Raw genomic sequence first — 21,722 nt, forward strand, 5'->3', positions numbered from 1 at the left:
ACTGTTTCTCATAGAATTTTCCATGTAGCTGATCATATATAACAAATCATAAGATTAACTAACAAAAAGACATTGACATTATTAATCATTTTGAACTGAAGAGATTCACAAAATAAATAACTCATCCAACAAATAATAAGGCACATATTCAAATGAGATGGGTCCTACGTCATACACAGTAATAACTGTTGCCACTTTAGTACGACAAATGCACAAGCCCTACTTTGTTTGGAAACTTTGCAACTGGTTCCAATTACAAATGATGGAAACCTAGACGTGAAACAATTTTTTCTTGCTTGGTATAATCGGTTACATCACCCAACCTTGGTTAACTGTGTACTAAAAGAAAATGACAAGTTATTCTAACAAGATCTAAAATACTCAACTGTTTGAGATGCACAATGAAATTCAGGCCGTACATTTGTTTTCAGGTGTAAGTAGATCTTGCCGGCAAAAACTGTGATGGCATTGCATCAAGAGCTGCATACAGATCTCCCGAGAAGCATTTCATGATTTTATTTTTACGAGGAAAAATTCTTTTTCTAGAAAATGTTACTATAATTTACACACATTTGTAAAACATAGCTGCTCTGGTGATATTGGAGCATGAACTAAAAGGACGTGCTGCATTCAAGAGATTGCATTTTATGTATTATAAATATTAACTACCTTCATATTCAGAGATTAAAATAATCTGGCTAGCTAAGACTATTTTACTCATAAAAACCCCAATCTTAGTACTCATTCCACCATAAATAACCACCCTACAATAAAACTGCAGATTTAACAATAACGTGTGGACCCTCAAGGAGATAGTGAAGAAACATGTTGCAGCAAATTAAGTTTGAAAGTTAATTTTAAAAAAAGAATTCAAAACGTTAAAGTTTGTATCAATCACTTTCAAATGAATTTAAAATATATGTTTGGCTAACAGAACAAACCGCCTTTAGTTTGTCATAGTTGGGTTTTTTTTTTATTGCCAGACAGACAAGTTTGATAAACTGTGAAAAGCTAATTCTTTTAGTTTTGGAATTAAGATAGTATGTTAAACTTAAAACCACTTTCAAATAATACTTTTTCATGTTAAATACACTGCAAACATAATATAAATGCATAAAAATCTAAATAAAACTACATTTTGCTTTATTTTTGTGTAAAAAATACATAATTTATTCAAAGTCTATAAATGCTACAAATTTTAAACATGCAGTCTTGGGTTTACTATCAAGATCCTTAATCTTGACAACATGATAAACTGTACATGAAAACTTGTTAAGGTAACAACAGTGACAATGTGTCATTTTAACAGAGATACAGTTACTACTGTACAACATCTCATGTAACACATAAGTTAAAAGTACATAATAATTTAGTAATAAGTGTTCATTACAATATTTTTCTGTGTTTAAAATATTTACAGTACACGCTACTAATGGATCAAGCAGATCACTTTAACAGCATATGTTATACACTAAAAATTAAAGAAATAATGTAACAACATTTTTTTGGCACATTCAACATACAATGTCTCAACAATGTTTTTGTGTGTGTGTGCAATCAGTGCCAAATACTATAAAAACTCAGGGCCACACATGACCCACTCTAAACTACCCAGAATTTCATTCAACAGTCCGCGTAGTGTTCAAATCACATCTGCTGAACAATCAACATTTGGAAAATTTGCATTTGAGAGTTCTTACATTACACGAACAACATTTATCTATAACAGCAAAAAAATCAACACAGTTTTGGATTTTTTTTAAATGTCTTTATAGAGGAAAAAAAAATAAATACATTGTTTGACCAACGATCCTTCCGACACTTGCCGACACGCAGTGGTAGTTCTCAAATCTGCAGTCGCATGCACGCATCGCCACTAACGACTCGCGGGTATTCTAACTCAAGCACCGATGTCAATCGCTCCTCCGTTCACCAAGTGACTTGCGTAAAACTGAAATGGTGACCTCTGGCCGAACATCTATGAGACACGAGAGAAAAAAAAAAAATCAATTATTCACTGTCTTCGAGGCACACTCATTTTGAAAAGAGGAAAAAAAAACACTCCAGCACCACAAGGTAAACCACAGCTCAATGTTGTCCAGCTCTGTCTACGAACACAAGGGTAAGAGTGTTGGTCTGGTTAGCGTAGGTCACAGGGCTGCCAGTTTGAAAGATAAGCAGGAGGTCATCGCGTCCTCACCTCATCGTCGCTGTGTTCGGAGTCTGAGGAGTCCTCGGAGCCCAGAGCGCTCAGGGAAGCAGCCCCCTTGGCGGCGAGGAAGCGAGCCAGGCCGGCGTCGAGGCAGGCGGCCAGCTGGTACGCAGTGTGTCCGGAGTACGTCGTGACCTCCAGGTTCAAGGGGCACTCGTTGATGAGGAAGTGTACCACCCGTGGTATGGCGTATTCTATGGCGAGATACAGCGGTGTCCTGCCAGCTTTTCCCTCCTGCAACAACAACAACATAGCCTTAAATGTCTGTCGCAAAAAAAAAAAACCTTCGTTCATGTAAATTTGTGATCGTATGCACTATTAGTACCTATGATCTTGTAATACAAAACAACAAAGATTGTGGTCAATACCAATAACTGAAATGACAATCAAAGCAACAACTTAATAAAAATTAAAACTTTTTTTTTTAACTCATTAAGTCACAGCTGCAATAATCAATCTGGGTAAAAAAAAATTTTTATGTAATATCTGAGTTGATTCAAAATGTCCCAGGTAAAATCAGGGGCGTAGGAACCGGGGGGGACAGGGGGAACGTGTCCCCCTGAACTTTTTGGGTGGAGGGGACTGTCCCCCCCAACTTTCTAGACTGTGATATTTTTATTTTATAATATTATTCTGCCCAACTTTATTTGTAATTTCTTCACTCATCAAATTTTATCTTAAGGAAACAATAATAATTTTAACATCGATGTATCCAATGGTTAGATACAAAAACCGCTTAAAAAGTGCTATTTCGCACTTTTAAAATCAAAATTTTCCGGTGGAGAACCCCCGGAACCCCGTCTTAGCAAGAGGGGAATGGGTTTACATGACATCAAAATCATTATTTGTCCCCCCCAACTTTATGAACACAGCTACGGCAATGGGTAAAATGTTTAGGGGCAACCACATTTAGGTTAACCGTGAAGATGAGCAGCCTGCAGTTAAGGAAAGCAAATCAATTTCTACACTTGGGTAAAATCAGCCCTTAGTAATATTTCATTCCTAAACTATCCCAAATTTGAGAAAAATATGCATACAATATAGAAATACAAATCCACAAATGCAGATAACTAACGTAAATACGTTTATTAGATGCTTATATCATTTAGTAATTTCACCTGATTCATTATATTATCAACAATTTTACTAACTACATGATTATTATTTATTAAAGTTAATATGAACACTAATCACATAAAAAATTTAACTTAAATTATATATATATACACATACACACACACATATATAATTCTTCAAAATAATGCCAAGCGTGAGAAATATACTGATCAATCAAATATTTGTTTTTCAAGTACATACCAATATTTTGAGATGCAAATCTAATTCTTACGTTCTGCGCCCGCCACTAGAATTACCTGCCAGAATCGTAAATGTTGCTCGCCACCATCATACACAGATAGAAGCATGGCTCCAATAAAATCTTGAAAAATGCTAAACCCTTGCTTGACCTGATTTTCGACTAGGAATTTAAAATGTTAAAATTCACTGAACAGTTAATACTAAGCTATACTTCTGTAGCATTAACAAAGTATTAACCTGAAACATTTTAAAACACATTTATAACACTAAGAATATGTATATTTGTTTTTGCTACCAATTGAAATCAGTCTTGCAAACCACATTATTGAGCTGTTTTAAAATTACATATAATATTATTGAAAAGTTAAAAAAAAAAAAAAAATGGCAAGATTTTAATCACATCCCTGGAGGTTATCAAGCGTGTTTTCTACTGCTGTGCTACTGAGCATGTTGGCATATTGCAAGGAGAGCATGCATTATAATCATTGTAATGCCAGTTTTCTTAAAATTTTAAATTTTAAAACTTCAGATTACTTTATACTGTGACTATTTTAGTCTACCAAATATATTCCACATTAGTTTCACCATCATACAGCGTCATTTTCCACACCAATACGTTTGGTATGTCCCCTTAATATTTACGAAAGCGACTATACACTGGTTTATTTTCTACACGTGGGTCCACCATTTTTGTGATACACATCCATTCATATACTTTGATTCCATTTTCAAAAAAATGTTCCTATCAAAAGCTGTATATGAGTACTAAGATGTATAGAAACAAACTAATTATATGCAAGTACAAAAAATAACAAACAATATAAAATGCTAAATGAGATTTAACATATTATAAACTAAATTTAAAATTAAATAAACATTATTTTGAACAATATTCATAATGGGAAAACCAGTTTGCATATACCTACCAGTATAATTTTAACCAAGGTGAAACATTTTTTTGTTATATAACTAGGGACTGGAAAAATTCGCGGTTTCAATGACCACTAGGATAGACTCCACGATTCTCTAATGTACTCGGGCAACTATCACCTGGTCATTGGCTAACGACTCGAGACACCTGTTTACTGCGATTCCTATGATTCGATACTTCTTTTGTTGAGTGTGCGCCATTGGCTCAGAGTACTTCAGGTAGATTGCGGTCCAATCACTGACGCAGCAATAAGCTAGACGAGTTTGGATTCCAGCCTGTCTCGAAAGGAATACGCGAATTTTGCCCGGTCTCTATATACAGCATGTTGTAAAACACACAGTGTCGGGTGGGAGTGTGCACGAGCAGGCTTGGCGGGAGAAAGTCGGCGCGTGGACAGCCCTGGGGGTCACGCGGAAGGGGAGGCCACGGTTCCAACAGCTGTTCCCCAGACGGGGATTCCCCTGCGTCCGCCCGCGAGGCCTCGGGCCGCCTGCTTCACGCGCGCTGCTCGCACTGCTCATTCTAGTTCCTCAACGGCCACCGTAAAATTTTTAAAACAGAATCCCAGTTCTGATGCGTGAACCACCCACACACGTCACAACTGTGGGTCGCTGGAGCCGTCACCGTGCATATCGAAGTGCACAGGATCCCTGTTTATGTGGGACGCCATATCGGCGATCGTGTAACAACCACGCACCATAAACGTGGTCATTTGAGCAAGGCAATCTGAACTATTCAAAACGCGTTCTACCGAACTTACCGATTCAATGGATTACGAAGTCCTTTCGCCTCGAAAAAGCAAGAAATACTGAAGTGGGAAAAACTAATCCGAGGCGCCATCGAGCGTGCAGAAATTTACTCATGTTGTTCTTTATGACGTCAAACAACTTCCCCCATCCCTTTATGATCGCATTAACGATTACACGGCCTATTTCAAACGTTCGAGTTGTCTCTTGATGGTTGTCTCTGTTGGTTAACCTCGCTGTGGAAGTTACCAGGCGTCCCACGTCCTATTACGTCATCCGCGATAACGCATTTAATTGGTGTTTTCAGCGCTTTCGCACGTACTTTTTGGCTGGCACACGACACGCACAATTCGTTGAGATACTCAAATCAAGCCTTCATTATAAATGCACTACAAAAACCAAGAACGTTAATGTAATTAAATTACTTCTGTGATGTGCGGTTTAAGTTTTTTTTTTTCAGAACACTTCCCGGCATCAAAACAAATTACTAGAGACCTGCAAAATTCGCGGATTCATTCGGTGATAGGCTAGAATTCAAACACATATACCTCTTAGATAATTTTGCTATTGGCTTACTGTTCATCTGGACGAATCTCAACCAGTTATAAACCCTCAACCAAAGAAGGATCGAATCACAGACAAACCAGCTGAGACGACTTACAAGTCGACAACCAATGAACTTGCGTTTTTTTCCCGAGTGTACAGGGGGTGTGTGCAGTCTATCCTGAAGGCCATCGAAACCGCGAATTTTGCAGGTCTCTACAAATTACTTACATAGGAACAATTTTTGTTGGTGAAAAGAGTCTTCAGACACAAGTTCGCGTGAATGAGATAAAATAATTACGTAGGCACTCATAAATAAAGATTGTAAATGACACGTTTCACACGCACATGCATTTTTGTTTCCATGGAAATCTGTAACGTGGGTCTTACAAATGACTTTTTTTTAAAACTGAACTACGCCTCAGCCCCTTCAACCAGAGCCGACGACTCTCAAAAACAATATGGAAAACGAGCGTCAGTACAGTTTAAGATCGTATTCTGAATTTCAAAGCAGCTTCGAGAACTTGCAAAATGACTGTTAGAATTGTAGAGCGATAACAGCATGTTTAACGGTATTTTCTCCTTCAAGTCATTAATATTTAAAAAAAAAAAGTCGTTTTCTTAGCTGAACTTCTATAACCGTAATAGGGGACTGAAAGCCATTTCACACGATCACATTTAGTTTCGATTCACATTTCTTAAGTTCTTATCGAATTCATTTCTTTGAATCGCGCATGTAATTTAGACAGCATAAATAATACTGTGGCTTATGTTCACACGTTTATTTATTTTTTGCCTGTTTTACCATTGAATTTGATTTTCGGACCAATAAGTGCGTATTCAAAATTCGGTTTATCATGCGATGGCGTGAGGGGGCCGTGAAAGTACGTCTTAGCTGTGACAAAAATGCATGGACGAAATTAGACAAGACAACCCAACCCTTCCCCCCCCCCCCCCCCCAAAAAAAAAAAAAACTTTCCAGGCATAATTTGTTCATCCGTATACAATATATGTGAAACTTTATCCAATATGATATTTAATGAGTGAAATCAAAATATTAGTAGATATTGTAGGTATATTATTTTTGTAAAAACAAATCTGTCCATCCTGCGCTCCTGTAACCCGACGTCCGGGGCAAGCTGCCCCCTGCCCCTTCCCAAAATGCTGTCTCAAACCGCAAATGAATGTGTCATGCACGGCACGACAGCAAGCAGGGACTCTATGGACCGTGATCTATGCCAGCAACGCATAAATTATAAACATTCAAAACCTTTTAAATAGCAAAGGTCGCATGTAATACCGTGCTAGCATTTTGGAGGTTATGTCATCCGTTCCGTCGGAAAGCCTTCTTTTCACAGACGAGAGAGCCAAACGCCCGATCGTGCATCTTCAGTTTTTTTTTTTTTTGTTCATTGTAAATAAATATGGCGGTGTTGATAAAAGGATACTAATGGTCAATTAGGTTAGGTTAGCTACATTATAAATACTTTAAAACATTGCGGACGGTTGATTTGGTTAGGATAGCTACATTAAAGATACGGGAAAAACACATGAACTTCGGGTTTCGGCTCTCTCGTCTGTGAAAAGAAGGCTTCCCCCATCCGTCCGTCCGTCGAAAGTTAAAGAGCTTGGGAAGCTTCTGATGGACCGACGAATGTAAATTCTCGGGCCCAATCGACCGGCTGGGTATCGTCGCGGGTCCAGATTGGACACGAGCAAGGCCTCTCGCAGTCTCGCCAGCTGGCGAGTGTTGCGTAACACTGCCAAGGACGCCGACACATAGGCCGCTTATCGCAGGACTTCCGACCGCACGCCAAACCAACAGCGCGCTAACACTACTGGCCAGGGGAGGTCGGCCAATAATCTCCCCAAATTATATTTTAAAAAAAAAATCTTATTCCCACCAACAAATTGAAAGACTTTGAAAGCAAACAGCGGGGAAAGTGGTTCTATCTAGAAGTGTAACACTAACGAAAAAAAAGCGTACCCGTATGTATTAATTACTATAACAATTAGTACTCGTTCGTTACTATCGTATCGTTACGTTACTCGTTACTTCTGATACCTCATAACGTTGCGGCGTCGCAACATTCGTAACTTGTAGAAAAACATATAGTTATACATTACATACCAAACTGCGTAAGGTGCATTTTTTTTTTTTTTTCACTTTTCCGTATTTTGAACCAGACTTGTGTTTAAGTCATTATATATTTAATTTGATTTGATAGGTAAAGTGTAGAACTACAAGGGAATGAATTAGTTTAATCTTTCAAGTGAATAATTATTGACTATTTTGTTTAATCGTGCGTACGTGGTTTAATGAAGTGTGATGTTTCGCTTCTGACGCGCGTGACGTACCTGCAGTCACTTCCCCCCCTCCCCCCCTTTTTTTGTACACATTATTGGTCTCCAAATTAACCGAGAGGAATAGGCACTCAAATACTACTTTACAAACATTAATAAAAAAAAACATCGCATCATATATGTTGGTTAATCAAGACTCGACCTCCCTCAATGATCACACTGTCCTGAAAAACTTCTATCACTGAGTAGTCATCGGTGAAAAAGACACCCATAATTGTCCACAGAATCGCGTGGCGAAACAATTTTGCCAATAAAAAAAGTTATCAGCCTTCGGAAACGTTGTCGTTTTGCGCTCGATGTGACTCAAGGCCATTGTCGATAGCTTGCCCGCGCACCTCATAACCAAGAGAACGATTGTTCACGACACAGAATAACGCCGGATGTAGTATTTTGCGAGCTTGTCTGACCCGTACAGCCAGACTGTAGAAATACAGTCTAGTTATGGACAGTTTAAGTACTTTTTTTTTTGGGACTATATCCATCGCTAGCCATTTATTTCCCCTGCAGAAATCAACCCATGTCCGACACCAAACTTTGGGGTTATCAATGTCGTAATGGAAAACCCATAACTGATACATAATTAGTATTTTCATTTTTTTTTTTTTTACTGCTTTGTTACGAGATATATCCCCGAGACTTATCGTCCATGATGTTTTTTTTTTTTTTTTTAAGTTCGTAATAGAAATAATTTTTAACCTCACGCAAGAGACTTGCTCACAAACGTTGCGCTAAAGAAACTCGCGAATTTCGTTCATGAATCCGTGTGCTTCTTTGCGAGTTGGTTACCAGCGGGGCGTTAATGCCCGTGATAACAAGGCGTGATGCTGCTCAGATACCAAAACGATGAATAATAGGACTCTGCCCTCAAGCAATTCTTGATAATACTGGCTCAGAGTTTCCCAGTTTAACTTAACAGTCTGCAATTATTATGTACTTCTAATAACAAAAATTACATGAAACACGATGAGCTAACTATATGTAGCTAAAAGTGATAGTATTGTTACGATTTTCCGCAGGGGTTCGTAAAGGATAGCCCAATTAATAGATTTTATTTCACACACACAGTTTTATTGATGGCCACTACTTATGTCTTACAAATAATCTTCTAAATTGGCAAATAATTAATTACACTTAAATAAATGTAAATTCCCCAGTTACTCGTTCCGCACGCCTCTCTGGGCCACACCTTTGGCGCAACTCTCGCCGCAGCACCCCTCGTGGGTCTCCGCCGCGGGACTCCGTCGCCACACTCTGCCGCTGCCGACGCACTTCCTCTTCGCCGAGGATCCGCTCGACTCCGCCGCGCCCGCGACTCTATCGCCCGGAAACTCCACCGCGGGAAAGCTCCCGACTCCACTGAACTCTCTCACTCCCTGCCCTGGAACCTTCGTCCAAGGACTTCGCCACTCTGCCGCACCCGCGGCACTATCGCCCGGAAACTCCGCCGCGGGAGAACTCCCCACTGAACTCCACTCGAAGGTCGGCCCAACCTCCTTATATAGCCCTTGGGTTCCCGTCCAGAACAATCGGGCATGTCTCCGAGATATCGCGCGACCTTCGCCGTCGAAATGCCCAGAAACGCGCCGTGAGTCCTCGAAGGACGCAGCGGCTGCTCAAAGAACGCCGATAAACGCAACAAGCATCGGGTTCCCACAAAACGCGCCGATAATCATGTCTAAGTCCTTTTATTCCGCAGTGCGGCCTCTTTTAAGTTACTCGATCTGAGGCAGGTGCGCGCTGCGACGGTCAGGATGTTGCGAGATAGTATGACACGAGATACCAGGGAGAGGATGCGGGTGGAAGGGGGGCGCAGACAGGCCAAACGAGCACGGCGATGCCAAGCACTGCAGCCAAGCGCGATCGTAACATTGCCCCCTCCTTAAACCTGTTCGTCCCGAACAGGTAATGCATCTCCTCCTGGAGGTCCCCATGCTACTCGAAGTTTAGGCCTCCTGCCTTTTCTCCATCGCGGGCTGTACAGTCTCACCAGGTCACCCTCTCTCGCAGTTGATGTTGCTTCTCTCGTCACCCAGTGACACTTCTGCGTTGCTGATGCCCAATGTCGTTCAGTCAGCTGCCCGAGACGGGCCGACCGTGTCCTTGGACGGACCCGATACTCTTGAAAGCATTGCTCGTTGCCTCCCAATGGTTCGCTTGTTTCTTCCCTTTTTCTCTCTGTTCTCTCATAACTACTCGTTCACAAAGCATTTCTTCCCAGCTCTTCTTCGTCTCTTCTTGGTTCCTCATTCCCTCTTTGTTCTTATGAATATTGTCTGGACTGCACTCAGTTACTCCTTGCACCATCTTCTTCACTCTTTGTGTTCTCATTTTCTCTTCTCGGTCTTTCTTCCACTGTTCTTGGTCCTTCTTCACATCTTCTTGGTCTTCCTGTGTCTCTTCTTGGTCTTCCTTCGTTTCTTCTTTGCACTTCTCTATCTCTTCTTGACTCATGTACATCTCTTCTCGGCTTTTCTTCAGCTCTTCTGTGCATTTTGCCCTCTCTCTTTGGTTTATCTTCATTTCTTCTCGTTCAATATTCCTTACTTTGTAACTCATCTTCACTACTTCTAAGCTTTTCTTCAGCTCTTCTTTCATCTTCATGTCCTGGCTGTTCTCCTCTCCTTGGCTAATGTCCTCTTCGCAGTGTTCTTCGCTGTCCTCTTCGCAGTGTTCTTCGCTGTTCTCTTCGCTGTTCTCTTCACTATTCTCTTGACTGGTCACCTCTCGGCAGGTCTCCTCTTCGCTGGTCTTCTCTTCGCTAGTCTTCTCTTTGTTGTTCTTCTCTTCACTGTTATTCTCTTCGCTGTTATTCTCTTCGCTGTTATTCTCTTCGCTGTTATTCTCTTCGCTGTTCTCTTCTTGGCTGGTCTCCTCTTGGCTGGTCTCCTCTTGGCTGGTCTCCTCTTGGCTGGTCTTCATTTCTCTGTTCTTCTCTTCGCTGTTTTTCTCCTGACCGGTCTTCTGTTCGCCGTTCTTCTCTTCGCTGTTTTTCTCTTGGCTGTTCTTCTCTTCTATGCTTATCTTCACTTCGGTCTTCATTTCATTCCTCATTTCTTCTTGGCCATGCTTCAGTTCATCCTGACCCTTCTTCATTTCCTCTAGGCTTATATTTGACCCGCTCTTCTTTTCTTCATGGTGGTTCTTACTCTCATTCCTTCCACTCTTAATTTCTTCCGTAAAGTTCTCGATTTTGGTTACCATTTCTTTGTTATAGTTCTCCCAAGTGGCTCTTATTTCTTCTAGGGCAACCCTTATCTCCTTGTATTGCTCGTCAGTAAGCCCTTCAGTAGCCATCTCTCTTTAAAGAATTTACTAATAATTAAACAACCTAAATAATAATTATTTTTTAAATACTGTTCTTAATTTTAAATGACCTAGACGAACCTTCTAATTAAAATACCAATAACTCTATTACATTCAAAACTATCACTGACTACAGTAAACTCAAACTAGCTCTAGAAAATTACAAATTCACTAAACTTCTAAATTCTAACTTTACTCTCGAAAAACTAAATCCTATTTCTTAACTGAATCCTAAATCTATTAATTAGGGCTATCCCACTTCTGACACCAAAATGTTACGATTTTCCGCAGGGGTTCGTAAAGGATAGCCCAATTAATAGATTTTATTTCACACACACAGTTTTATTGATGGCCACTACTTATGTCTTACAAATAATCTTCTAAATTGGCAAATAATTAATTACACTTAAATAAATGTAAATTCCCCAGTTACTCGTTCCGCACGCCTCTCTGGGCCACACCTTTGGCGCAACTCTCGCCGCAGCACCCCTCGTGGGTCTCCGCCGCGGGACTCCGTCGCCACACTCTGCCGCTGCCGACGCACTTCCTCTTCGCCGAGGATCCGCTCGACTCCGCCGCGCCCGCGACTCTATCGCCCGGAAACTCCACCGCGGGAAAGCTCCCGACTCCACTGAACTCTCTCACTCCCTGCCCTGGAACCTTCGTCCAAGGACTTCGCCACTCTGCCGCACCCGCGGCACTATCGCCCGGAAACTCCGCCGCGGGAGAACTCCCCACTGAACTCCACTCGAAGGTCGGCCCAACCTCCTTATATAGCCCTTGGGTTCCCGTCCAGAACAATCGGGCATGTCTCCGAGATATCGCGCGACCTTCGCCGTCGAAATGCCCAGAAACGCGCCGTGAGTCCTCGAAGGACGCAGCGGCTGCTCAAAGAACGCCGATAAACGCAACAAGCATCGGGTTCCCACAAAACGCGCCGATAATCATGTCTAAGTCCTTTTATTCCGCAGTGCGGCCTCTTTTAAGTAACTCGATCTGAGGCAGGTGCGCGCTGCGACGGTCAGGATGTTGCGAGATAGTATGACACGAGATACCAGGGAGAGGATGCGGGTGGAAGGGGGGCGCAGACAGGCCAAACGAGCACGGCGATGCCAAGCACTGCAGCCAAGCGCGATCGTAACAGTATTTAACAATTAACTTGCTTTCTTAGTTCAACTTTAATAGTTTCCAAACTATTTTCATATTTTTTTTTAATCTCTGGTATTTATTAATATTTTCTTTATCTTTTCAGTGTTGCATTAGATATTTTCTTGTGTGTAATTTTTTTTTTTCGTTTCGTCTTCTGTTCTGTCAATAAGAGTTATGGAAGTGTGTAAAGTATGTCTTTTTTTGTGCCTATCCCAAAAGTTATGTGAATGTTTACAGGTGTATTAATAATCCGAGACCAGAAAAATTTGCGAATTCATTTCGCGATAGGCTAAAATACAAATATTTGTACCTCAGTGCTGCCTCTGCTATTGGCTCACAACTCACCTGGATGACTCTGGGCCAATGAGAAACGCCCGACCAAAGCTTTATCGACGAATCACATGCTGCTACGTTGGGACGTCTCACAAGACAGCAGCCAATGAGTGGGTGACATCTGACCGAGTTTACGTATAACTATGGAGTTCATCCTGCAGGTCATTGAACCCGCGAAATTTTCCTGTCCCTATTAATAATTAGTAGAGACCTGAAAAATTCGCGGGTTCATTTCGAGTTATGCTAAAATTCAAATAATTATACCTTAGTGCTGCTTCTGCCATTGGTCCACTGTTAATCTGGAGGACTGAGGGCCAATTAGAGACCCTCACTCATAGAAGTGTCGAATCACAGGTTACCCAGTCGAGACGACTCGCAAGTCAGCAGCCCAACGAACAGTTGGCATTTGCCCGAGTGTGTACAGGATATTGGAGTCTATCCTGGAGGTCATTGAACCCGCGAATTTTTCCGGTCGTTAGTAATGAATGATAGAGTGAAGAAGTGTCACTCACCCTGGCGTTGATGTCGGCGCCGAACCACACCAGGTGCCTGAGCACGTCCACGCTGCCGCCCAGAGTGGCGAGGTGCACGCACATCTGCCCTGCAACCACAAACAACACTCCTTCAACCCCCTGCGCACAGCCGCCTCGACGTCATGGCTAGGGGCATGCACATGGCGCGGAAACACTCAGAGAACCAGCTTCATGTTAAAACACTATAGCACCGTCTGTGTAACAGTGATTGTCCCCCCCACCCCCACCCCCCCCCCAACAAAATGAAACGTATACTTAGTGCCATGCATATTTCGCAAAAAAAAAATTTCGAGACTAGATTAAAGTTAAAACACTGTAGCATCGTCTGTGTTTCGTGATTGGGTGAGTTTCTCCCAGGTACATATCGATCGTAACAACACCAATCACAGTGATTCAGTGCGGAAGTAAAGGCGTCCTGAATGCCTCTCTCAAACAAGGCAACGACTTCTCTCTCGCCGAAGGCCGCCAATCACAAGGAAGAACCCGCTGGTGCGGGTGGTATACCTTGTTGCAGAAGCTGTCCCTAACTATGAACAAACTAGAGCCGCCGATCATTCGCCCATTCGTCGGGTTAGCGAAGTAGACTTGAAGCGCACATACACATGGTTCACGTCGATGGTTGGACTACAGCGCTCCTGGCACGACCTTCAAGACTCGGAACCAGTTTAAACAAGGAGAACTCGTTATCCAATCACGTGTAACGTGGCAAAAGATGTGAGCTCGTCATCGACCAATGAGAAATCTTAATGCTACGTCCCAGGAATGATATCTAAAAATAAAAAAATCCACGATGGACTAACCGGATTCCAACCCGGGTCTTTGAGAATGCGAGGTTGTTGAATCACCACTGCGCCACCTCTGTGTGGCACAAGTCAAAATTGTACTTCAATACGTAAAAAAAAAAAAAAAATTGATTACAATAATAAATTGTTTCACATTTCATTTTATGTTTCTTGTGGATAAAAAAAATACCGCAAGCACCCTTGACCCTTGACACAAGTAACAAAAAAAAACAGACGCAAAGGACAAAGATAACGGAGAGAAGATAAGACGTAGAATAGCAAGGAAAAAAACTGTCAAATGATTTTTTTTAATTTTACTAAAACATATAAATAGACATCACACCCCCGGGGGGGGGGAAGAAGGGGGGGGATGAGAGATCCCCAACACGGCGCTATTTCCGACATCAGGAGGGGGTGCGGCGGAGGGGCAGTGGGGAATAGCCGCGCGCTTTCAGGGCGCAGGCATTCGCAAAGGTCACGCGCCGACTAAAGATACCGGCCCGCTATACTTAGCGCCCTCCCCCTCGGCGCGGCCGCAACATGCTTATAAAGCCGCCGGCCGCACGCCGCTGACTCACGGCCGGCTTGCGTCTTCTACCGCCAGGAGCGCTGCGCACCCGCGCCCTCCTGCCCGTCTTGCCGCCTCGCCCGTGTTCAGGGAGAAGCCTGAGATGTACATCAAGTTCTGTCCCTGCCCGAACACGCCCTGAATATTCACCTTCGGCCAACCTCGGGATTTGTTTTATTTTCGCACAGGAAAAATGAATTCAAATATTAAAAGTGGTCGGTTAAAAAAATTTAAAATCAAACAACCCTACTAAAGTCATATTAAATCTTGTATGACTAAGCAATCTGGAAAAAAAAATGTCACACAGTCACTGGAATTCGGGAAAATAACCGGCTGTGGTCTGCACTAAAAAAAAAAAAAAACCGCCGCTGCATTGGTCTCAAATCGGATTTCGATAAACCGTGGGATACGGAGATTAGTACGGAATATATTTCGGATCTTTGAATATATATACTGTATAGAAGTCGCCAGCCCAGGTTAAAATTTCTAATACGGTTTTGAGGTAGTTGGTTAATTCACCGCTGCAATCGCCACCATCTCTAGGGCATCGACTTGTGGTGTTCCCTAGCGGACAAGTGTCGAACTCTTCAAACACCCCTTCCCCCTCCCGTTGAACGACCTTGAGCTGCAGTGAATGATAGGTAGGGGGTGCGGGGAATGACAGCGGGCGACAGTGCTGCTCTCTAACGTGTAAATAACAACTAAGACGATACAGGGCGTTACGGCAGCGCACTGCAGCGGTGAAGTTCCCAAGCTGCTCATCATACGCTTCTGAAAGACGTAGAGTAAATCCTATCCACTCGCGACTTCTATACAGTATATATATATTCAAAGTTCGGATGGACCAACTTGTGTCCGGCGCGTGAACCTTGCTCCACCTCGCTCGGTACTCTAGAAAGACACGTAGGTACGTGTGAATCAAGTAGTAAACCGCCTGGTTAAGTATGGGACTAGTGCTGCTGAATGGATAGTGTCTGGAAAAATTCGCGCTTTGGATGACCTCTAGGATAGAATCCACAATCTCCTACACACTCAGGCAATTGCCACCTGCTCATTGGCTATTGACTCGTGACACTTGTTAACTGGGACGCCTGCGGTTCGATACTTTTTAGGTTGAAGGTTTTCCATTGGCTCAAAGTCCTTCAGATAAACTTCACAATCAGAGAAGCAAAATAAAGGTACAGTTGTTTGGATTCTATCATATCGTGAAATGAATCTGCGAATTTTTCCGGTCTCTATGAATGGAGAAGTGAGTTTGTTTGTTTATCGTCTTTATTGGTGGCGAAGTTAAGGCGGTACGCCTTCTCTTACACTTAACCACTTTTCTGCAATTACATCAAAGATTTGAATATTAAAAACTAAGCATGACATAGACTAAATATTAAGAGAACAAATTAAAATTTTAACTTAATGTTCAAATATTAACTATTACAAAAGATTCAACCATAACTAATTATAAAGTAATTAAAAACTAAGCATAGACATACATAAAAAGGAAAGTAATTAAACATACAGCAAAAAGTATCAAAGGAGAACAAGTACATATAAAATTTAAAATAAAAAAAAAAAGCGCTGTATTTCAACCTGACTGCCACTAAAAGTTTATTTCCACAAGTTTTCAAACTCGGGACAAGGGCTTATCCTGCTTAAAACGGAAGTAAACCTCTCTCACGGGGGGAGGATAGTCCATGTCGTCATACAAAAAATAGACTAAACAAAAGAACATCATTTACTTTTTTTTCAACTGTTCGTGAGAATAAGTCACAATTTTTCTGACATATATTTTTCCCCCCTCCACTTCAGGAGACCGGACTCGCCGGCGTGGCGGACGGATACTAAAAGTAGATCCGGCGCGGGGGGCTACTAAATACGGGCACGTAAAGGCTGGCGCCGCTCCCGCCCCGCCCCGCCCCGGGCAGGCCTGGCGAGCTGCGGACCACGTGACGTAGCCCGCACTGTCAACAGCCACGAGTGCGCCGCGGGGAAACCTGTGACGCGCGCACTTCCTCAGGAGCTGCGACTGGTCGGAGAATGTTCTCGTCGTCAGCACGGCCCGGTCCACTGCGGTCCGCGCCGGCGGAACACGCTACAACTGTCTGTCGCGTCCGCAGCTGTCCTCGCTAACTTTTAAATCATCCACGTGCTTTTTTTCCACGAGTAATTAAAAGCCCGTACATTAAAACGTAAAACATAAAACCACACCCACGCATTTTTTTTTTTTTAAATTTTAGTAATTTATAGAGACCTGTAAGATTCGCGACTTCAAATTCCTAAAGGACAGACTCCATGATCCTCTATGCACTCGTCCAAAATACATCTGCTGATTGGTTACCGACTAGTAACACCTGTTGACTGGAATGATCGTGATTCGCTCATTCGTCTGTTAAAGATTTTTTCATTGGCCCAGAGTCTTTCAGATAAACTGTGGCCCAATCACTGAAGCGAAATAATGTCAAAAGTATTTGGACTATCATATCGCGAAATGAATCCGTGAATTTAACAGGTCTCTAGTAATTTACTTCCCAGGCCGATAGATGGGCCCGCCTATTGGCGTGGTGGAGGCAAATTAGCATACTGCATCGTCTTTTGAGTCTACCCTGGGAGAGAAGAGAATCAACAATGGCTCTACAAATACAACTGTCAAGAAAACGAGTTTCGTTGCGGGCGCGGCCGATGTTGTTGAGGTTATAAAAATCTCATAGCACTTTGTACGTCCGCGTTTCCATGCAATATATTTGTATTAATGATTAGTTCATGCATGTGTGTTTTTGCGTTTAAAAAAACTACTTTATATTTATTAACTTAAATAAAAACGTGTGTGTCAGCGTACCACTTGTTTACATCAGCTGAATTCCACACAAGTTTGCAATTTGTAGAGACCCGGAAATGTCGCGTATTCGTCTGGCCTCAGGGTGGAATTAAAAGTAATATGTGTGCTCAACCCATGTTTGCTTTCTCATTGGTTGATTTCTTAGCAATAAAAATGTTTACTAACATGTTTTGGTTCTACCTGATTCGCTCACTTCTCTCCTAGCTGGACAGTGTTGGTTCATTTCGTAGAGGGGCGTGTCCAAATAAACGTGGTCCAATCATGAACACAGTGCGATAGTGTGAAGGTTTGCATTCTAACTTGCAACTTAATGAATGCGCGAAGTTCCCGTATCTCTCGTAATTTGTGTTGGCTCCCGTGCGCAAAACCCAAACATCGGTCTACGCCATTGTGAGTCTATGGCGGGAGGTGTGGCACCTCGGCCATGACGACCTTGGATGGGGGAGGAAAAAAAAGTCGCTTGTCGCGCACTGTTCCTGTTCGTGACTCGAAGGTTCTAGTTCCGCTTCGACGGAGTATGAGCGAGGCAGCACCAGCGGCGCAGAGCCCACGCGGGGAGTCGATGATTTCGTTCATATGACATTACCTTGCTCCGAGGGGTTATATCTGCAAAAATAAATTGCGGCAGATATTTCTGACAGCACACAGGACAAATTCAAGAGAGGTGTCGTGTTAAATTAACAGATAGTCATAATTAGGTTTGACTTGAAAATAAAACCATAAAAACTTTACATTTAATATTGAAAATTTGCCTGCATTAAGACAGAGACCACACATTAAGAGACTTACAACATTGTGTTTGTTGGCAGTATTATTACAGTTGTAGTTATTCCCAAAAATGAATCCAGTACTAAACACCTTCCAGTCACTATTATCTTTAGGCATTCCATTACATTACGTAATATGCTTTATGACAAATTTTGAAAAATCGAACAACAGCAAAATGTTATGGCCTAAAAATTTGTCAAAACCAAGATTGCGTAATATTGCTATCTCTCCCCCGTACCCCGCTATTACTTGGTTCCAGAAAAACAAAATTTCTCAAATTCAAAATTTTACCGTTTTGTCTGTGTGTCAAAATATTGGCTCGAGGAATGAATAAAGGGCACATCCGAACGTTCGGGATGGCTTCAACCATCCCTCTCGAAAAAAAAGATTGGGGGCACTTACTACGTACTCGACACTCGACGTCAACGCATCACACGAAGGGGTCTTCGTTCGCCTCGCGCCACGGGTTCTGACGATGCGCGCTAAATTTACCCTCAGGAGCGCGCGCTGGTAGCTGGTATATTTGGCCTGTGGAGGAATGTAAACCCCCTCTCAACCCCCCCCCCCCCCCCCCCCAAAACCAAAAAAAAACTCGCGACGGCAAGACAAGACCCCGCCTGCTGGTCTGGGGAATTCCAGACAGGAAAAAAAAAAAACCAGGGACCACGAACGCAGCTTTGGCACATTCTTGCTCCCCAGCGCCTTTGCAGTCACGCAAAACACGGCGACTGCCCTGCCCCCCCTTTTTTTATTTAATCAAACCAAACCCAATAAACACAACCACGAACCAACTCTTTAATTACTGAGACGGTACGCAGCGCAGAGAGAGGGTAACGTCCAATAAAACACAAGAGGCGCGTTGTTCATTAGGCCACCTCATAAAAACCAGATTTCATATGTACTCGTTTATATTTCAGAATATATAACTATTAAATAAAATAACCAACAATAAAAAAAATTCTGCTATTGTGCCGTAATTCACACAGCCAAAAACTATTTTTTTTTTAAACACACATGTATGTAAATGCACATACACATGTATAAAAGACGACGGCCAGGGAACAGAATAACCATTCAGACTAGCATAACTACCTGTACACATCATGTCTAAAAATTCATAAATAAAAATAATAATAAAAATAAAAAAGAACATCTCAGTTCCCGAAACCTCGCAATAGGGTATATTTGATCATAGTGAAAATATTGGTTTAAATGTTGTTAGCTTTACAGTAAACATTTTTCAAAACCAATTTAGCCAACGCATTATTCAGAAATATCTATGATTATTATAAGAAATCTTTAATAAAATAATTAAATTCTCATGCTTGACCACGTGATTGAAAACGCACGGGATTAGCTGAATCTGGCGTGACGTCACCTGCTTGTAAACAGTAAATGCCAATCGGAAGTTTTGTACGGTGCATCGGTGTTTTCTTCAATGTTGTTTCGTCATATTAACTAGTATTCTTATCTAATGGTGACTAAAAGTAAGAAATTATTGTAATTATTTGAAAAAAATACGATGGAGACCAACTTCATTAAAGCAGACAGTGGAAACCTCCCGAGAATTGATGCAATAATGGTCGGACTATTCTTTAAAAACAATCCTGATTTTTATGCTGCAGAATTGATGCTTTTTTATTCATTTAAACTTTGATGGCGATTTTCATAGAAAATAGATAACTTCACAAAGAATTAATCAAATTGCTTAGGTATTATGTCATAATGAACAATTTTAGACAATTACCTAAAACCTGTCAAATACCCTATTGTATTTTTTGTCTTATAAGATTATTGTGTTCGTTTGTGCTGTCGTTACGGTACCCGAAAATGGTTTATTTTTGCCATGTGCGTCGATGTGTTGTCCAGATTATCTGTTCAGTATCATCGTTGGGTTCCTCTGTTTGTCGCTCTGTGTTGCCCAAGGTTGTTGTTTGTTTTTGCTGTACTTGTTGAAACTGTCCCATCGTAGTCGGCCCACTGTATATACCTATTCAATGACGTACGTCTGTGCTGTGATACTGCTCTGACAAATTCCTTCCACGGAACTCCCTTGTGCTGAGACTATGCATTTATCATTTGAAATCGGCCGATTTTGAATTTATATTTCTTTGTCCGTTCTTCGGGTCCTTTATTTATTTATTTTATTTGCACCCAATAGATTCAATTTTTGAACAGTATGTTCACAGAATATAGGGCTTGTCAGTTTGATATACATTTACAAAAAGTAGATAACACTTGAAACATATACAATATATACATGACTTATAGACAATATCATTATACTCAGGTAGAAATACATATATAATGATATAAAAAAAGGTAGATAAAACTAACACAACTCAATATACATGTTAAAAAAACCGATAAGTTAATCTTAAAAGCTCTTATTTACCATAAAGGATACATTGTTTTCAGGCTTTAAGCTGGGTTTACGATTGATTTCCTTAAGAATTATAACTTAACATCGAGCACACGATTAAGTCAAAACTACATTTTCCTGTTTATGATTGGCATAGAAGTCGTTAATTCTAACCAATCACAGCACAAAACACATGGTCGGCCATTGTTCGAAACGGAGAAGCAGATTTGAAATAGGTTATTGACAAATGGGATATCCATTTTTCGAAATGGATGATGATTACAAATGACAAATATACGAATTCTAACCCAAAAATACTGCCTCGCTCGGTCCAATAATAAGACATAAACTTCCGGTTGAAAGGTTCCGGTTTGTTGTGATTGGTCGCTTCCCTTAAGTCTTAACGAAAAATATAAAATATAACCATTTCTGTTAAGTCTTAAGTCATCATATGGTTCGCACACGACCCGTCAAAATTCACACACGACAATCATAAACCATTCCACTAGTTTACATAGAGTCATATGGTAAGTACACGACTAAGTCTTAAGTTTTAATTCTTAATTTTCAATCGTAAACCCACCTTTACTCTCTACGGCATACGGAGTATCTGCAATGGCGTGTGTCCAAAATACTATTATCTTCCCTTCGCAAGGAATCATTCGAAGAACGTTCCTCCGAAGCTGTCCCGACCAGGCGAGGGGCAGGTGCGTGCAGGCCCGCAGGTAACAAGAGATTAGTTCCGAGAAGGGGTGTCCAACCGCCCCCAGGGGTGGCCAACACGACTGGCCAAGACTGCGCGCCTGGTCCGCTGGTTACGTTAGCGGCGCTCTTTCCACAGCGATATCCCAACGTATGTTTTACTTCAAAAAACTCGGCGCTACCTGGTTAACTTGTTCATTACACCTGATGATTAAAATTACAACAACAAATAACAATGAAAAAACCGCGTAAAACATTTTAACACAATGCAAACTAATC

At 41.6% G+C, this 21,722-nt stretch overlaps 1 protein-coding gene across 4 annotated transcripts in view; it reads right to left on the minus strand.

Moving 5' to 3' along the window:
* Positions 1 to 1,131: 1,131 nt before the first annotated feature.
* LOC134542427 (NF-kappa-B inhibitor cactus-like) overlaps positions 1,132 to 21,722 on the minus strand; it is a 78,605-nt gene continuing 58,014 nt past the window's right edge. For 2 of the 4 annotated variants that reach the window (XM_063386650.1, XM_063386652.1), the window contains 3 exons: positions 13,411 to 13,499; positions 2,201 to 2,446; positions 1,132 to 1,978 (listed from right to left, as the gene is read on the minus strand). In XM_063386650.1, the coding sequence (XP_063242720.1) occupies positions 1,901 to 1,978; positions 2,201 to 2,446; positions 13,411 to 13,499 (413 nt within the window). In that variant the 3' untranslated portion in view covers positions 1,132 to 1,900. The remainder of the gene's footprint in view (positions 1,979 to 2,200; positions 2,447 to 13,410; positions 13,500 to 21,722) is intronic. The other 2 variants (XM_063386651.1, XM_063386653.1) reach the window with 1 other exon arrangement.

The sequence above is a fragment of the Bacillus rossius genome, assembly GCF_032445375.1.
Source record: "Bacillus rossius redtenbacheri isolate Brsri chromosome 4 unlocalized genomic scaffold, Brsri_v3 Brsri_v3_scf4_2, whole genome shotgun sequence".
Lineage (NCBI taxonomy): Eukaryota > Metazoa > Arthropoda > Insecta > Phasmatodea > Bacillidae > Bacillus > Bacillus rossius.